Source organism: Sphaerodactylus townsendi, linkage group LG01, assembly GCF_021028975.2.
Source record: "Sphaerodactylus townsendi isolate TG3544 linkage group LG01, MPM_Stown_v2.3, whole genome shotgun sequence".
Lineage (NCBI taxonomy): Eukaryota > Metazoa > Chordata > Lepidosauria > Squamata > Sphaerodactylidae > Sphaerodactylus > Sphaerodactylus townsendi.
In genome coordinates, this window is record NC_059425.1 from 84,169,571 (window position 1) to 84,188,709 (window position 19,139).

Consider the following 19,139-nt stretch of genomic DNA (forward strand, 5'->3'; position numbering starts at 1 on the left):
TATTAAACTGTGCTCCTGTTTGAAACATTTTTTTCCTATCAAGTCACATCTGACATGGTGGGATTTTCAAGGCAAGAGACAGTCAGAAGTGGTTTGTCATTGCCTGTCTCTTAGTCCTTTGAGGTCTCCCATCCAAATACTTGCCAATTTCGACCCTGCTTAGCTTCTGAGATCTAAAGAGCTAAGGTTAGCCTTAGGTCAGTGTGTTTGAAACAGGGCTACCTTCTTATTTTGATAACTAGCATTAAGATCCCACATAAGATTTCCACAGATGCTACAGAACTTGTGCAAACAAATGAACCAAAATTAGTCCTCACTGTCTGCCTGTGCTAAGTGAAAATGACTGTATTAGTGTTACCCTTTCTATGTGCGCAAGACAGAGCACAAAGTACTTCTTCTGATGCAGCTTTAAAAGTAAAATTTAAAAAATGGCCTTTTCTGTATGAGTGGTTTACAATGTATCTTACCACCAAGTGCTATGTTTTAAAATTTTAATGTCACAATTTTTCCCCTCCATTTGGTTCTGGAAATATTTTCCCTACATTTCCCCCCTATTATTTTCACAATTACTTTTACCAAGGTTTTTTTCTATTCATTTCTCTGCCCTTGTCCATGCCCCTAAATAGTTGCCCAACCTTCCTGTCCAGGGACAGGGCTACCTCCCAGCACCCAACAACCTGTTCTACCCCTCTCCTTGTCACAAAAAAACCCACCCAGGGGCTCTGGAGCATCCCACAGCTCGCAGTCCCTCCCTTAGCCTTACCAGCAGGAGCAGGGACCTCCAGGAAGCTAAAAGCTAGCTAGGAGGAACTGCAGAGAAATGGAAGGAGAGCCTAAGCAGCAACAGCAAGCATCAGAAGTTACAGAGAAAAGGGTGGAGATAACATAACCCTAGCCAATCTGCAATCAGCTTTAGGAAGTGGGGCAGCTTTAGAAAGTGGGGTAGGCCCAGCACAGGCTGCAATCAAGGTGAAGGCCAGGAAAGCTGAACAGCCAGCCCTAGGTTGGCAGGGTATGACAGACAACTTGCCAGTCACTAGAAGGCTGGAACAGGGAGTTTCCAGGAGGTTGGAACCTTCTGAGTGGGATAAAAAGGAGGCAGGGAACAAGGGAGGAGCTTAGTATAGTGCAGAGGCTCAAGCTTGAAGGAGTGCTGTGAACTGCTTGATGAAAGCAAAGAGCTTATGATCAGAAGCTGGAGTAGTGTCTTGTTTGATCCAAAAGGGTAGCTGAGCTCCTACGAGGTCAAGGTGGCCTACCCTGCAGGGATGGCTAACAGAGGGGACACTCACGTTCCCATCACCCATTTTCTCCTCCCCCTTGTCATCCATTTTTGAAAGAATTTTTTAAAATTCTCTTTGTCATATCCCGTTAACAATGTAATATTAGGACACAGACACAAACTAGGTCGATTGTGTCAGTTATGTCAATTTCATCTCAAATTAGTCATGTAACCTTAACATAAAAATACACTGTGTCTGAAGCTAGGACCAAGTGAAATTGACAAGGGAAGATGCTTTTACAGGAGGAAATTCAGAAGGGACTGCCCTAGTAATGTTCATGTGTTACTGCAGTTCTAACTGGACCAAAAAATATAGTGGAGGCTACTTATTTCTGTTCCTTAAAGTAATGGCACCTGCTCCAGTGGGGTGTTTTTTTGCTTGTTTTTTTGTTCCATTTTTTGTGGGTAGTTCTCAATGGTAGAAATGGGGACAGAATTTTTTTGAATTTCCACTTCAGAGCTACTGTTTATTAATGCAAAATTGCCTATGCAAAAGGGGAAAGTGGGGAAGATTGTTCTTTTGCATCATGGATGACATCCCACCACTATTAGGAATAATATAATTTCAGTATTAATTTGTGAAATAAATGCAACTGAAGAGACAAGTGGAAAAACGACAGGGGGAGTGGACGTGTGTGTAATGATTTCACAGGAAACATTTCCAAGACACAAGGTTTTGTGGTAAGCTGTGCATGTGGAAAAGACCCATGCCAATTGTCTGTTATACATTCCATTGCTCTATATACAAATTTAATTGTTATTTCATCAAAAATTATATGAAAATGCTAAATGCTGCTGGAGTCCATGCACTATTACTGGATCCAACCCTTTGTCTGTTAAAAAATCTTGGAAAGTACTTCTAGACATCATAGCAATGGATATACCTAACAATTTATGGGTTTGATATTTTAATGAAAACAAGGACTTCTGCCTCGCTCTTCTCGTGGCTGTCCATAAGGCACCCCAAGAACAAAATTTGGAGGGACATTTCAGGTTGCTGTGGGAGACAGAAACATTACTCTAGACCAGTGGTGGGATTCAAAAATTTTAACAACAGGTTCCAATGGTGGTGGGATTCAAACAGTCGCGTAGTGCCAATGGAGCAGGGCGGGGCTCAACATGGCGGGCGCGTGGCCTGGGCGTTATGGGTGCAGAGATTTCCAGAGCAGGGTGGGTGGTACTGCAGCAGGGGCACATGGCAAAATCTCCCCACTCAGCCCCGATGCCACCTGGGTAGACAGTTTTGCTAAACAGAGCCAAGCACGGAGCAAAATCTCCCCTCCCCATCCCCATGGCACCAAGGTACAAAGTTTTGCCAACAGTAACCAAACACTGGGCAAACTCTGCCCTCCCCATCCCCATGGCACCAGGGTAGAAAGTTTTGCCAACAGGAACCAAACACTGGGCAAACTCTGCCCTCCCCATCCCCATGGCACCAGGGTACAAAGTTTTGCCAACAGGAACCAAACACTGGGCAAACTCTGCCCTCCCCATCCCCATGGCACCAGGATAGAAAGTTTTGCCAGCAGAAACCAAGCACTGGGCAAACTCTGCCCTCCCCATCCCCATGGCACCAGGATAGAAAGTTTTGCCAACAGGAACCAAACACTGGGCAAACTCTGCCCTCCCCATCCCCATGGCACCAGGGTACAAAGTTTTGCCAACAGGAACCAAACACTGGGCAAACTCTGCCCTCCCCATCCCCATGGCACCAGGGTACAAAGTTTTGCCAACAGGAACCAAACACTGGGCAAACTCTGCCCTCCCCATCCCCATGGCACCAGGATAGAAAGTTTTGCCAGCAGAAACCAAGCACTGGGCAAACTCTGCCCTCCCCATCCCCATGGCACCAGGATAGAAACTTTTGCCAGCAGAAACCAAGCACTGGGCAAACTCTCCACTCCCCATCCCCATGGCACCAGGATAGAAAGTTTTGCCAGCAGAACCCAAGCACTGGGCAAACTCTGCCCTCCCCATCCCCATGGCACCAGGATAGAAAGTTTTGCCAACAGGAACCAAACACTGGGCAAACTCTGCCCTCCCCATCCCCATGGCACCAGGGTACAAAGTTTTGCCAACAGGAACCAAACACTGGGCAAACACTGCCCTCCCCATCCCCATGGCACCAGGGTACAAAGTTTTGCCAACAGGAACCAAACACTGGGCAAACTCTGCCCTCCCCATCCCCATGGCACCAGGGTACAAAAGTTTTGCCAACAGGAACCAAACACTGGGCAAACTCTGCCCTCCCCATCCCCATGGCACCAGGGTAGAAAGTTAACAAACCGCAGTTCCTTACTTTAATAGCCAGGAGGAACCAGCTCAATAATCTCCTGGTGTTCCTGCCTCTGACCCACTCCTCTCCCAACTGAGGCTTTGTATGCCCTTCCTCCAAGGGATTTCATTGGATACTTTTTAAAACAGAGCCTCACACCACTAACTCCCATGGGAGACGGGGGGATTAATCATTAACAGATATGCTGGGCCAGTTGAAGTTGAAGTTAATCATTAACCAGCAGTTTGCAGAACTGAGGAAAATTTATCAAAGAAATTGAAGTTAATGTTTGACAACCGGTTCCCGAACTGAAGAAAATTTAACAAGTGGTTCCATGGAACCGTTGTGAACTGGCTGAATCCCACCTCTGCTCTAGACCCAAGCTTATTTTCTGAACTGTAATAATTTCTACTATGCACATATTGGCTGCAATCTGTTCTAAGGATCTCTTAGGCCCACACATATCAGAAATTGCTTTTCAAATCCCCTTCAGTTTACCATGTGAGTTTGGAAGAGTTATTGTTCAAGAAAAATAAGTCCAAAGCCCTTTGGGCTCAGGAAAATAGCTCAAAAATTCTCTGAGTTCTGGCTTTTAGTTTTGAAATTGGAGGCAAAATTTTGTCCAGACTAATTTGCTGACAGATAGGGTTTGTGATTCTAGTGAGGTCTCTGTTCACTTTTATAAGCATCTCATCATCTGCTACATTTAGCTCTTGGCTGCTACCAGGGAACTCTTTGTTGGCAATATTCATCGCAGGCATTGTAATGATGTGAGTAAATGCCGATTTCAGTCTGGGATTTTGTCTAATATGAGAACACCGTGTTAAATCCAGACCTTGAGTGAGTGGGAAGATTTTCTTTATTTAGAGGAGTCATTCTCAAACTTTATCAAAGTGAGTCTTAAGTCAACAGGATTTGAGCTTTTACATGAACAAATGTGCTGTTCGATTATTATTGTTGGTGCCAGCTTAAATTGAAAGATCTGGGAGTCAGAATCCATTGGCACTCACTACCATCTGTCAGTAAATGTGGGAAATTATAATTTCATTGATGTCTGTCAGTTTTATTTTTCACATATTGTCCACATGAACACTAGGCCAGTGCCATTTTACTTCTGCATAGTTGGTAAAGGCAGCCTAGCTATAGTAAAATAAATGATAAATAAAACATATGCAGAAAGATTTGCCCTAATTAATCAAAATAGACAGCATTTAGGAGGATCATGAGTCTACTGGGCTGTGCAGTGCAATGCAGTCACTTTTTCTATTATAAATAGAGCTTCCATTACTTTATTTCTGTTTTTTGAATCACTTTGCATCCAAAACCTATAATCACTTAGCAGCTACTATTTCTGAGAACTATCATCTGGCACACAGCAGTGATTTCTGAACTAGAGTTTACCCTCATTATGAGTATACATAGTCTTTATCCAAAGACCATAGATCAACAAGCCTTAACAACTTTAACCTTTACGCTCTTAGCAGACTCAGCTGCTGAAAGAAAAAATGGCAGAGCTGACACTGAACTATAACCAGCACAGCTCAAGGTCACACACCAATTGTTCTCCAAAAATAGCAACTTCACTCTGCCAAGAGATGAGGACCAGAAAATATGGAGCCATGCTGGCCCCGAATATAGAAAGGAACAATATATCTCAGAGGGCTGCAGCTAATAACCTGTAAGAGTATCACCAATGCTTCTCAGCACAGATATCTTTAAGAATCATCTCCAAAGAGTTTTAATTTATCCTGTTCTGCAAAAAATACTTTAGGAAATTATTAACATTAGCTTCAGTAAAACTATGTGCTTGTGAAAGCTGAAAGGGAATTCAGAGGGACAAGGGGATTGTTGCAATATTTGCATGTTATTGCACAAGAGTACACTGGCAATTTTTTTTTAAAGCCTCAGGTAGAAAGAATATTGCAGTAAGGGATGGATGTGAGCACTCTCAGTTGGATCCATTGCTGTCTTTCTGCATGAATAAGAACTTCTACCTATGCAGTCTTATTTCATAGCTCCCTCCTCCAGCAGGAGCCTGAGTCCTCCCAGGAGCAAGATTTAGAGGGCCTTTTCAGGTTGCTGAGGTAGGGGGCAGCTGTGCAAGGTGCATTATGCAAGCGGAAGTCCTTGTGCCTGTGGAAATGTGGTATTAAATGTGAGTATAAAATAAACATAATATTTGAAAAATTACTAAGTTATCAACAAACCCAAAGACCATGGGTCTAACAATAAACTCAAATAACTTTATGAGTGTGTAAAGGTTGCACTTTTTCCCACTCCCAGTTGACACAGAGCATGCCCTACCTATTTAAGAGTTTCAACCCAGTACCAAGCTGTTTCCACGCATGGTTCATATGGCTTTGCCATTGAAGGCACAGCAGAGAAATACCTTCTTTGTTCCAACTTAAAGGGGAAACAGAACAACAGCTGAAGGCAGATATTCTAAATCACAGTTCTGCCTGCAGCCCATCTGGAGGGCATGTGGAGCTTAGCACTATCTCAAAATGGCGATGCTCAGCTCCAGTGCCCTCACCTCCCCCAGCCTTAGCCTTTTTAATAGGCTGTGAACCTTGGCTGAGATGATGGCAGTCATGAAGGGTTGACAAGCTGAGGGAGAACTGGTATTGCTCCCACTAGATGAAGTGCCAATCTGACAAGCAGGAAAGGCACAGGGAAGGGCAGTACCAGCAGAAAGGGGTGCGGGGACTAAAGTTGTCAGAATGAAGAAGACAACTGGTAAGAAACTGACCTGTGGGTAGGGCCATGATGATATTGCAAGTCTTCAGCCAGAACTCTATGGTTCAAGGATAGAATTTAGCTGAATGTTAGAGCATTGTCAGCAACATGATGACATCACTTCTGGTTGTGCCAAAAGTAACACCATCATGTCAGAACACCAGCAATCACCCCACATTTCCCCATCATTTTTCTCCCACTGCCCAGGTGAGTGGCAGTGAGATGGGCTGGCAGAGCGGAGGAGGTTTCCCAGCCATAGCAGGAACCTGTCAATCCTAGCAGGGATGGGGTGTATGAATGCTGTCCCTGCATATTGCAATCCCAGTTGCTGCTGCTTCACAGCAGGGGCTGCCTTTCCTGCTCCTTTGTGAATCAGTTTAGCAAAGAAACAGCTCACCTCCCTCCTTGCTTAATCACAAGTAGCTTTTCATATAGGCAGCCTCATCCATGAGCCAGGCACCTGGCCATGGCACCATGGCAGTGCCTGGCCACCATCCCCAAAGAGGCTTCATGGTGGTTCGGGGACACTAGAAAAGTTGAACAGACTCCCCGCCTTCAAAGAGCCTCTATGGGTCGCAATGGACTTACATCAGTTAAAAGGCTGACTTAAGTCTTAACTGCTGCCCGCTGGTGTAACACTGGCAAAGGTCAGGTGGCAGATGACTAACATCAGCTCTGCCCCTAGCCACGCCCCTGGCCCATTCCCGCTGTGTCAGTGGCAGTGGTGGAGGTGTGGGACTCTGGTGCTGTGTTCAATGCCATACTCCAGCGCTGGGGGTGGCAGTGGCTGCATGCTGGTAGAATTGCCCCTCCACCAGGGTAAGTGCCCCAGGGAGGGCAAATCTGCCAGAGCAGCCATGCCCCAATCCCACAGGAATTCCCCCTTAATTGTTAAAAGCAACATGCAGTGGGAATGTCAGGCAAAAATTCTAATGGGTGCCTAACAATCCCTATCTGTATGTCTTGATAAGTGAAAGAATAAATAAACTGGTAAGGTGTGTGTGAAAGTCTTTTTGAAATGTAATGATTTCTGCAAACAGTTATTTCTGCAACCATTCTTTTGAGCAATGCAATACACACAGAAAATAAATGAAATGCATCACTTCAGCAAGGTTAGCTTTCCTTCCAGCTTCTCTCAAGAAAAACTTGTGGAGCCGACTTATCTCTAACACCAAAATTACTGACTAGGAAAAAGACAGAATCAAAGGTTTCTGATTCAGTTATGTTTGAAATCTTTGCCCTGCTAAGATGCCTCTGTTTTTAGTTCAAGAGGAAATGAGAAAGGTTTTCAATGAGCAGGCCAAGATAATAACACTTACAAACTATCTGTGGAATTCCTGCATCGTACCTATGACACTATCAAATTTATTGGAAAGAGTTTATCGGGCAAATGTCAGCAGCTGTGTGCCTCTAAATGGAACATACTTTAGCTCCTGGGCAATGGCAGCGATCTGTTCCACTCTGTCCTGGTGAGCAGCCAAGTCGCTTTCAAAAGCCTCATGTTTCCTCAACAAAGCTCGGATCTCTGTCAGAGAGGCAGATTCATAATCCTTCTGCTGCAGAATCTGCTCTTTGCCTGGCAGGAGGAAAGGCAACCAAAAGGATTGTCATTAATAAAGCTAATTACTTTTAGCCGACTTCAAAGGTTCTTTAGAATACAGTCCAATGTTTGACAGGATCAAGTTGGGCCTGGCACTGCAAAGTGCCAAGACACCCTTAGCAGACCCATTTGTTTAAGTTATAGTGTCACATACGGCAGAGGCCTGCGCAAACTGAACTCCATCCAGCCTCCCACAAGGGCCTCCATCAACATTATGCTCGTTCATCTGTCTAACCAAAACAAAAAATGCCAAAGTACACACTGTAACTAAAAAAAATGTAACAACCCATTGTGTATTGCATGACAAAGCCAAAAACTACATATTAGTGTACAGGAACCTTGAGGATTCCAGAATTTACCATTTGCTGAATTGGTTATGAAGCTTTTCCACTGACCGATTGGTTGACTGACTGAACTCAAAGGGTGCCCATTAATGGCTCATCTTCACCCTGGAGAGCAATGACTAGTGGGGTGCCACAGGGTTCTGTCCTGGGCCCAGTGCTATTCGATATTTTTATCAACGACTAGGATGATGGAATGTTTGCAGATGGCACCAAATTAGGAGGGGTAGATAATACCACAAAGGACAGAGTCAGAATTCAAAATGACCTGGACAGATTAGAGAGCTGGGCCAAAACAAACAAAATGAATTTCAACAGAGATAAATGTAAGATACTACACTTAGGCAGAAAAAATGAAATGCACAGATATAGGATGGGTGACACCTGGCTTGACAACACTACATGCAAAAGGGATCTGGGAGTCTTAGTAGACCACAGACTGAATATGAGTCAGCAGTGTAATGCAGCTGCCAAGAAAGCCAATGCGATTTTGGGCTGTATCAATAAGAGTATAGTGTCTAGATTGAGGGAGGTAAATGGGCCTCTCTATTCTGCATTGGTTCAACCTCACCTGAAATATTGTGTACAGTTTTGGGCACCTCAGATCAAGAAGGATATTGACAAGCTGGAATGTGTCCAGAGGAGGGCAACCAAATGGTAAAAGGTCTAGAATCCATGCCCTATGAGGAGAGACTTTGGGAGCTGGGTATGTTTAGTTTGGTGAAGAGAAGATCAAGAGATGACATGATAGCCATGTTTAGATATCTGAAGGGATGTCAAGTTGGTGAGGGAGCAAGCTTGTTTCCTGCTGCTCCAGAGACTAGGACCAAGAGTAATGGGTTCAAGGTGAAAGAAAAGAGATTCCACCTAAACATCAGGAAAAACTTCCTGACAGTAAGGGCTGTTTGACAGTGGAATGAACTACCTTGGAGGGTGGTGGAGACTCCTTCTTTGGAGATTTTAAAAGAGAGGCTTGATGGCCAACTGTCAGGAATGCTTTGATTGTGTGTTCCTGCATTGCAGGGAGTTGGACTTGATGACCTTTGGGGTTTCTTCCAACTGTATGGTTCTATGACAATGAATGTATAGGAATGTCATGCAGATGATATAGCATGCTTGAGGCACAATTTTCTTAGAAAATGTATAATCTTTTTTTCCAGAGTTTTATTCAAGGTGACTTACAAAGTACAAAACCCATAAAATCAACCATGAATTATCAATATAAAAACAAGACAAGACATTAAGAACCATCCAAAACTAAAAACAGCATAAAATAACCACTAAATTTCCTAAAAGTAACTATAAACACCTGTGATAGATTGCCCTTATCTTACCATACGCCCAAGTGTCATGAGCATCTGCCTTTTGCCTAAATTTTGCAGCCAAATGTTCCAGTCGTTCAAGTCTTCGTATTTCATTCAGCAGCCATTCCTCATAGCCTTTTTCTGCTTGTTCAAGCCTTTGCCAAGCACTGGCAATATCCTATGGAAAGTGTGGAGATGAACATCCTGAAGCACCTTTTGTGATGCATCTCAAAGGAGATTTCTGGTGTTGCACATCTTTTGTGTATCAGATCTCTCTTTTGTTTCCTATTGTTTTCTCCCACACTATTGAAATTTACATGATATACTCTTTCAGTCAAAGAGTAAAGACCCATATGCTGTTAGCTGTTAGGTATATTTATCAGAAATAAATACTAAAGATGTGCCACATGGTGCAGAAGTATTGGGATGTAAGGAAAAGGGAAACATCCTTGCAACTGTAAAGAAAACTGAGCAAGAAAATCAATTTGCACAATGCAAAAGCACAGAGTTAAATAGATGACAGCCTCAACTAAAACATGTGGAGATAAATTTGATACAGAACCTGGTAAAGATTTGGTGTATATCTTTCTGGATTAATTGCAAAGGAAATCCTTCATAGCTTGCAATATAAGGAAGTTTCTACATAAATTTGTTAACTTGGGTTAGGGACTAAGTTGCCATCCTCACTGTAAAATTGGAAAATCACTGGTTTAGAAGTGATGTTTTAAACAAGAAAGATTAATACAAATGTATAACTGCATATAGTCCTCTTTAAAATAATTTTAATAAATAAAGCAGAAAAAAAGATGCAGCAGCAAATAAGAGTGTAAGGCATACCGCAAAGCTAGATTAGTCTGTGAGTTAAAAAAATCATCCCTATTAAAATCATCCCTACCCATTTTCCCCTTAGTTCTACTTAAAACTCAGAATAATTAGAACAAAATAGTTATGCACGTTCCCAATCTAAATGAAATAGTTTAGAACTGAGGGTGAAGATTTATAAAACTCCTTACTTACCGAAACCATCTTGCCCTCTGATGGCATGAAAGCCGGTCTGTTGCTGATCCTTAATTTGGTCTGCAATGTATTGAAATTGATCTCCAGCTGACATTTTTCTTGGACCTTGGGTGGCTTGTGCTTGCGACGATAATCTCGGAAGTCTTCCAACTTCTTTTGCATAGCCACCATAGTCTTCTCTGGGGTCCTGTTTTCCAGCCATGGAATTGTGCGATGAATCCATTCTAAAAGCTGTTTTGTGCGCACATAATGTTATAAAGAAACAAACATAAAAACTAAGACAGCAAAAAAGTAACACCCCCCCCCCCAATAATCTGCTTAGTTTACATAGCCCTAGGTGGCTTTTGTTTCTTTACATTTGTATTGCCAGTGTGAACCATAGCTAGAGTGAATAATATCCTGTACTACATGGCTCATGAAACAAGTACTACCTGGAGACAAGAGATCAAAATGCTTCCTAGGGTGATTTTTGTTAGGAATGAGACATAGCAAGTTTCCAACAGAGTTCACCTCCTTGTCTGTTTCCCCTTTCCTCTTCTTTGTCCCTTTCCTTCTCTTTCACTTCCTTCCTCCCCTTCATTTTCCCATCCCCCTCAGTTGGTTGGCTTTAGTGCTATTGGAGTGGCACTGATGTGTTCATTGAGGTATTTGTTGTAAGCCGCCCTGAGCCTGCCATGGGAAGGGCAACCAATCAATCAATATAAGAAAAAATGCAAACAGGTGACTACTTAGCTTCAGGGGAACCAACTCTGGGCTAAATAATGTTTTCTCATTTGGATCCAAAGCAGCAATATTTGGCACCAAGTTCTCCTTGTGGCACCTTAGGCCGATCAGCATGATATTTGTTGGCCAAAGGACAAGCCATGATAGTGCAGACTGGGGTGAGAAGACCTGATGAGGTATGGCCAGAAGACCAGCAGGAAAGGACACATCCTTTCCTCAGAAGACTGAGAACTCTGCCTTGAGCCAGGCAAACTAGAAGGCAAAGTCCGTGGAAAGGATAGAGGATGGAAGTAAAAGGGCCAGGAGGTAACATGATAAACATGATAAACCAGGCACAATAAAATGAAAAGATTTGCATTATAATCCTTAGCGGAATTACTCCAGTCTAAGCCCATTGAAATGAATGGGCTCAGACTGGAGTAACTCTCTTTAGGATTTCACTGTTAGTCACACAGAAAGTGCAACTAGGCAGCAAGGAGGAAGATGAGAGACTGAGTGGTGCTCCCTGGCATGGTCCAAGAAGGCCTGTCCCAGGCCTTCCCTGCAGTATCAATAAAGATAGCCATGTGCTTCTTAACAATTCTGGACTGAATAGATGTGCAACTTTTCTGTTTTGCTCCTGCCTGGGTTAGGGCTAGTAATGTGTTCAATAAATAAATTAAATGAATTGCTCATCCAGACTAATTATAATTAATCACCAGAACAATAACTGCCCAGTTCTGTCAGGCTTTCTTTACCTCACTTGCTAGTCTTTCATACTCTTCCATCATTTTTTCATTTTCTTGGTTCACAGCAAGCACCTTACAAATCCGATTAGCAGCTGTTTCTGCCTGCAAAACAAACAATGCAAATGAGTGCACATCATTACAGAGAAAAGCACAAAACTATCTAGTTTCCTGTCCTGGTTGATATTATGCAATGAACCCCAAATGGCCGCCACAGGGTGCCATGGAGCCCAGCAAAGTGTTCCCTGGCCCTCACTTTCTCTGTCTCTGAAAGAAAGAGTCAATCTTGCCTTTCCTAGAACTCACTAGAGCAGTTTCCTAGAACTCACAAGATCCCAGGTTGCCTCACTTATAGAGCTGCAAGGCATGCCCATTTGGAAATGGCTCTCTCCATCATGAGAAGGTACTTTGCTTAGAACTAGGGATGTGCATTTGGATATTTCCAGTCCACACATATACCTGAAAAAAATTGTTATAATTATGTTTGGGCATCCAGATAATTATGTTTGGGCATAAGTGGCTGGAGCACATTTCCTATCAGTTAAAAATGTCTGAGGCCCATTAAGCACATTTAGTCTCCTTCGCATTCAGCATACATTCAGCATATATTCCCATAATTCCCTCAATTATGCACAGATGTCCCCCTCTTCAGAACTCACTGCGCTCCCAGGTCAGACCAGTTAAAGTGTGACTTTTTAGGGGAAAGTGAAGAAAAAGTGAAGGGACTCAACATAACTTTTGCTTCCTTTGGATTTCCTCACTCCTCCTGGCTTTCCCCGTCCACCCCTAAGTAGTTCCTCCTAGTCTGACTAAACAAGGAGGTAAGGAGTGGGCCAAATGGCAGTTCTGCTCAGCTGTGGACATGTCACAGTCAGAAAATCCCAATCAAATAAATCTTATGGCAAAAACCCACTGCAAAGTACACAGCCATGTGGTGAGCACCACATACATAAAATGCCTAAGACCTTTCAGTTTAGAAAAGAGATCATTTATAAAAATATGCATGGGATGAAAAAATTGATAGAGAAAGCTTCCTCCCCCTGCCTTTCCTATGATACTAGAACTCAGGGACACCCAATGAAGTTGATGGGCAGTCAATTCAGAATCAACAACAGGCATTACTCCTTTACTCGATGTATAATTAAATTATGGAGTTCACTGCCAATGGAGGTAGTGATGGCCATGAGCATAGATGGCTGACTTAAAAGGATTAGACAGATTCATGCAGGAGAGGTCTGTCAATGGCTATTAGCTACACTGACTGATATGAAGGGAATCTCCACACTCAAAAGCAATAGACCTCTGAATCCTAGGCCCCTTGCGCACAAGCAAAATAATGCGTTTTCAAACCACTTTCACAACTGTTTGCAAGTGGATTTTGCTATTCCGCACAGCTTCAAAGAGAACTGAAAGCAGTTTGAAAGTGCATTATTCTGCATGTGCGGAATGAGCCCTAGTGCCAGGAGACAACATCAGATGAAGGCCTTGGCCACTGTGCCCCCACTGATCCTGAGCCTAAGCAACCTGATCCAGCAGGGCTGTTCTTAGGTATCCCTTTGGAACTGAGGGCTGATCATAGGGTTGAGATTCTGCTCTTGCACTGGTGGGCGGGGGGGAGGGCGGGAGTATGCTATTATCTTCTGGTTACTGCAGAAGGTCTACTGGGAAAGTCAACATTTTAAATTTATTATACCAATTATGGGAAAGGCATTTTAAAAATAAGCTTCTTTGATTTGGGAATAAAAATGCATAGCAGCTGACATAATGGAGTCATAAGAGCAAAGAGATTATATGATGCAAGCTAATTACATACCCAGCTCAGCTTACTGTGGAAGTAGCTGGTACCAGATGCTTCAGAGTCAGTCTTCAGAGAGCAGGGAAATTATCAACTGACCCACCTTTTTCATTCTTCAGTCCTAGCAACATTCAGAAATCGACATTCTACCTCCAGCCTTGTTCCCTGGGTTAACAGGCATTCCTAAATCTCTTGGTGGTTCCAATTTACAATAGTAACAGTACTAATTTTGTTCCATTAAAATCTATTTTCAGAAATTAGTAAACGGGTAGCAGGAAATAAGACTGTGAAGATCATTAGCAGCTATGACACTCCAGTGTGTTTGATAAATTACTCGTTGGTTTTTGGTTTTCATCTCTGTCAATGGCAATGTAAATAACGTATTGTCTCCTGAGCTTGTGAATTTTCAAAGGAAATAGTGCTAAGTTGAGGTAATTCTAATTATGGTACCATCTGGACACCGTCTGAATTTTCATTAAATGAAAAAAAAGACTAAATAAAAAGATGAAAAACAGGGAAGCAACATTTGGTCATAATATTTTTCAAATAGAATAGCAAAAGTTGTAGGGAGCAAAAATTTTATGACTGCTTATTTTCCTGAGTACAATTCCTATTTTTTTCCAGCTGCTCCCCCCTCCCTCAACCTAAAGACTTTGTGGGCTTTTGTGCACTTACTGTTTCCCATGCAGGTGTTTGCTTCACAGTGTTTTTCCACAGTTTTTTGCTTGAACAAGGATTCACTTGCAGCAGAGCCACCATTATTGCCCACCTGCTTTTTCCTTGGTCTTTCTGTGCAATCTCCCTCCTGGGAGGTTGCCTTCTGCCTTGGGGGGGGGGGGCATCTGTGGTCTAGCGTTGTTTTTCTAAACTATAAATCTTTCTGTGCAACCTCGCCCTTGGGAGGTTGCCTTCCGCTGGGGGGGGGGCATCTGTGGTCTAGCGTTGTTTTTCTAAACTATGAATCTTTCTGTGCAACCTCCCCCTTGGGAGGTTGCCTTCCGCCTGGGGGGGGGGGGGCGTATCTGTGGTCTAGCATTGTTTTTCTAAACTATACATCTCATGTTAATTTCAAGCAATAGACCCAAAGCAGTTACATTTATTATTATTTTTTAAAAGAAGCCCTTCAGATTTCTCTGTAATGCTGGCCCAGAGAGTGGGAGGAACTGCTGCTGGGTGGGCAGAAAAAGCAAGGAGGAGTGAAAAACCTGGAGAAACCAAAATAAGTGCTGATTCTGTTCGCTTTCCCTGCGGGGGCGGGGGGGGGGCACACTATACCAGGTTTGGGAAACTGCAGAGATTCTCTAATGAGTGCAATTTGTTTTGAAGAGTGGGAAAAGTGTGCATAACTGAGAATCCAATCTGAAGTGAATGTACGCTCAATGGGAAGGAGACCACAACTGCATAAATGCCCAGTGTCTTTTTAAAAAATACTTTTTCTTGAAAGCAATCAAGGCTGGGCTCACACAGACAACTTGCTGAAATTGTATCATCGTGAAGACATTGGAATTTGGCTACATGATGACAGCCCAAAGCCAAACCACAGTGAGGTTAGGAATAGCTGTTCTCATTAGAAATAAGGTTACTGACAATGCTGTCTTGATGTAAATTTTAAATCACTGTTTGTTTGTTTATTTACATTATTTTCAGTCTTTCTTTTTCACTGGGACTCAAGGCAGAATTCACAGAATCAGTCAATATAATCAACATTAAATAAACAATGAAATAGGATTTGGGTTGTACAACCAATCAGAAAACTAAACAACGGAACAGAAGCAAAGCATAAGTGTTAATATGACACATTAAGTCATATTGTGAAATTACACAATGTATTAATATGACACATTAAATCATATTGTGAAATTACACAATGGGATCCACCACAGCATCCGACAAACAGCAGTACAGAGCACAGTCCCAAATAATTTGCCCAAGTAATTTTGTGAAGCCTTTTGTACAGTGTTGTTCTATTGTCCGTGTAGAAAAGCCTTGGTAGTTTGGATTTAAGTTTTTGTGGTAATCTTCAAGCATGTGTTTTCTCACTGTTCTAGCTAATTTACAGTTTTTAGCCTCCAAGATTTCTTTCTCTCTCTCTTTAAACTGGAGAATATTTGCCCTATTTCACATCTATCTTTTCAGCAAAATAGGGGTGCATTCAGTGGTGGGATTCAAATAATTTAACAACCAGTTCCGGTGGTGGGATTCAAATAATTTAACAACTGGTTGTTTACAAGCACCATTTTAACAACCGTTTCTGCCGAAGTCATGCGAACCTGCTAAATCCCATCACTGGGTGCATTTTACAGGAGAAACAAGGGCACAAAACTTACTTGTGACTTAGTTTGCGGGCCCACAAGAGTAGAGGAGCAAGCAAGACTCAACAGCAGCCTGGGGTAGTAGAGGGCCTTCCCAAGGCTCTGTAGCAAGGGCCCTTGGTGCCTCATCTCCTCAGCTGGCCAATCTGGTGCTGACCTAGCTTGGCCAGGGGATAGGATTCTGCCCAGCAGACTTCAGAAGGGAGTCTTCCTTCTGGTCCACCTAGCGACTTTTTTAAAAAAGGCGGCCCTGCCATGCTGCTGGTCACATTGCAAAAGTTTCTGTGGTATCAGTTCACACAAGGGCTTAATCACAAGCTTGGAGGACCTCACAGCAGCTCTGTGCAAAATAGGAACATCCCTGGAACAACTCTGTTTCTGGAACCAGGCACAAGCTGTGTTTCAGGGAAACTCTTTTGTTATTGTTGTGTTTCTTATGTGTGAATCCCCTGATCAGCTTCAGAAACTCCACATCATTCCCTGGAAACCAGTTTGAAAAGCATCACCTTAAATTATCTATGCAACAAAAAGAGGGTAATGTAGTATTATAAATTAACACATTTTTTCAGATATTTAGACCCTGCTTTTCTCTCCAGTGAGAAACCAAAGTTGACTGCAACATCATTTTTTCCATCCTTCATTTTGTCCTCAAAAAAACAACACTTTGAGGAAGATTAGGCTGACAGAGAACAATTGGCTCATGGTCACTCAGGAAATTGGCACACTGTGGATTCAAGCTCGCAACTCCCAGATCCTAATCTGGTGCTCCAACCACTGCAAATCTAGTTTATCTGACCTTCTGGTTGTCTAGTCAGTGAAGAGCAGTGAGTGGACAATTTTGCTCTCTGCCCTTTTAAAAGGAAATAATACTGTGTCCCAGTATTATGATTGTTGTAGGAAAGTGGCAATTGCTTTTGTAAAACATTAGAGTTACTTGCAAATGTATCTGACTAATTCACAAAAACCAGAGATGACCAAGGTGCAGGTAACAGTATGAAGGTGAAAAGTGGATTCTGTTTCCAAAAATCCTGGCAATCTTACTCAGCATGTATTTGTGTTAAAGACTAAAATCCTGTGGGCAAATAGAACACCAGTGAAATGCACAGAAGAAAGCAGCAACTCAAAGGAGACAGAAAATGAATACCTGCTCTGCTCCAGCAAAAGCATGGTAGAAGCAGGAAACATAAGTCATGATAGCTCGCTCATCAGGTTTGGGAGTATTCACAATATCTACAAGAAAAGGTAAAATAAAGTGAATGGAAGAAGCAGAAAAACATGCGCTGGAAAGAAAAGCATAAGTTAACTGTCATCCTACTCTCTTTTCTGTATGCAAGGCAAGTGTTTGCCTCCAACACCACACTCCAGGCTTTGCAAAACTGAAATTAATCATCTGGTACATTTATACGTGCTGACTGAAAAAACAAATATTGAACTCAATGTGAGAGTCTGGGTGGGGGAGGGCTTACAGTATTTTCTTTGCTATTATGAATAATATATTACTGAGGAAATAATTCATATAATTCTTTTTCACTGCAGCATTTCTTAAATTCAATCAGTCTACTTTCATCTGCACAGAAAAGATTGTTTGCATGAGTAATGCTTGCATTTCTGGATTGTTGTGTTGCAAGTTACAGTATATGATTTCTGTGAAAACATATATGAGATGGCACATGGATGTGATTTTTACAAGGACTCGCATAAGAAAGGTAATGTTGGGGTTCTAGTATATGCATCCACACTTTCAAACCCTAGTGGTTCAAATGAATTACAGCATTTGAATTACACCACACAATTCCTCCTAAGAAACAGTATGGACATAGGCAGCAATTTTGGGGGCGGGGGGGAGCTCTTTTGTATATGTTACAAAACAATAAAGAATAGTGAAAGAAGAGAGTCTGTTTTTAGAACAATATACTTAAAATTTCCAAAATGTGTTTAAAAATCTATCAAACAGTCAGATGTGAAGACATCAAAAAGAGATAATAGCGATAGAAAATCGCAGAAGATAACAGGCATGGTGGAACTTCTCACAATTCCACAATGGTAACAGAAATACAAGTCACACTAGCTCAACAAACATGGGGCAGTGAGATGATATGAGCAGAGAGGGTTGCAAACTTTCAGGTGATTCCTAGGGATACCCAAGAATTACAACTGGTCTCTAGACTACAGAGATTAGTTCCACTGAAGAAAATGGCTGCTTTAGAGGGTGGAAAGAGGGTTCCACTTCTAAATCTTGGAATTTCCCAACCCAGAGCTGGCAACTGTACCAACAGGCCTCAGCTCTGTTCTCTGCCCATGTCCTGAATGTCAGCATTACAGTTGTCAACTCTGGATTTGGAAGTTTGTGGAGAATAAGAGGAGGAGCCTGGGAAGTGTAGGGTTTGGGGACTAAAGAAGAGTATAATGTCACGGAGTCTACTCTCTAAAGCAGTGGTTTTTTCCAAGGCACATTTGTTATAATTCTAGGAGCTTGCCAGGCCCTACCTTGAGGCTGGCAACCCTAGTCTGCATCACCAAATTTTTTATGGTAAATCTGGGTTTTCCCTGGAAGTAATGTTAATTCCCTTTAGGAATCTCTGGAAACTCTATGGTTATACAATAGTTTCCAGTGGTTCCTTGAGAGGCATGCCACTTCTTTCATGGAAATGACATCATGCTTTGGTCTGACTGCCTTGTAAAAAAATATTTTCTTTTGCCACTGCTCAGAGCGGCAATGGAAATGGGAGCTGGCAACCTTGGCAACAGTATGATAACATGGTACAAACACTATGAACCAACCATTCTTAAATTCACCCTACTGCACGCTGTAGTACACAGAAGACTTGGTCTACAAGGACAAACACACCATCTTATTGCTGCTCCAGAGACACATACAAATAAATGAAAGACAAATTGTCTTGCATGAAGAAGTACCTACATGGCACATTTATTTTTTTCTTTATTATTCTGATACATTTACACTACCCAGTTTTTTATTTGAGTACTTTCTAGTGGCTAATTCTGCAAGCCACATTTAAGTATTACAA

General features: G+C 42.4%; 1 protein-coding gene across 1 annotated transcript in view; it reads right to left on the reverse strand.

The window, feature by feature from the left end:
• The window catches only part of ACTN2 (actinin alpha 2), a 76,972-nt gene that overhangs the window by 24,329 nt on the left and 33,504 nt on the right, over positions 1-19,139 (reverse strand). The window contains exons 8-12 of the mRNA XM_048485691.1: positions 17,255-17,340; positions 12,016-12,108; positions 10,556-10,786; positions 9,569-9,716; positions 7,719-7,869 (exon numbers count right to left, since the gene is read on the reverse strand). Coding sequence (XP_048341648.1) covers positions 7,719-7,869; positions 9,569-9,716; positions 10,556-10,786; positions 12,016-12,108; positions 17,255-17,340 — 709 coding nt within the window. The remainder of the gene's footprint in view (positions 1-7,718; positions 7,870-9,568; positions 9,717-10,555; positions 10,787-12,015; positions 12,109-17,254; positions 17,341-19,139) is intronic.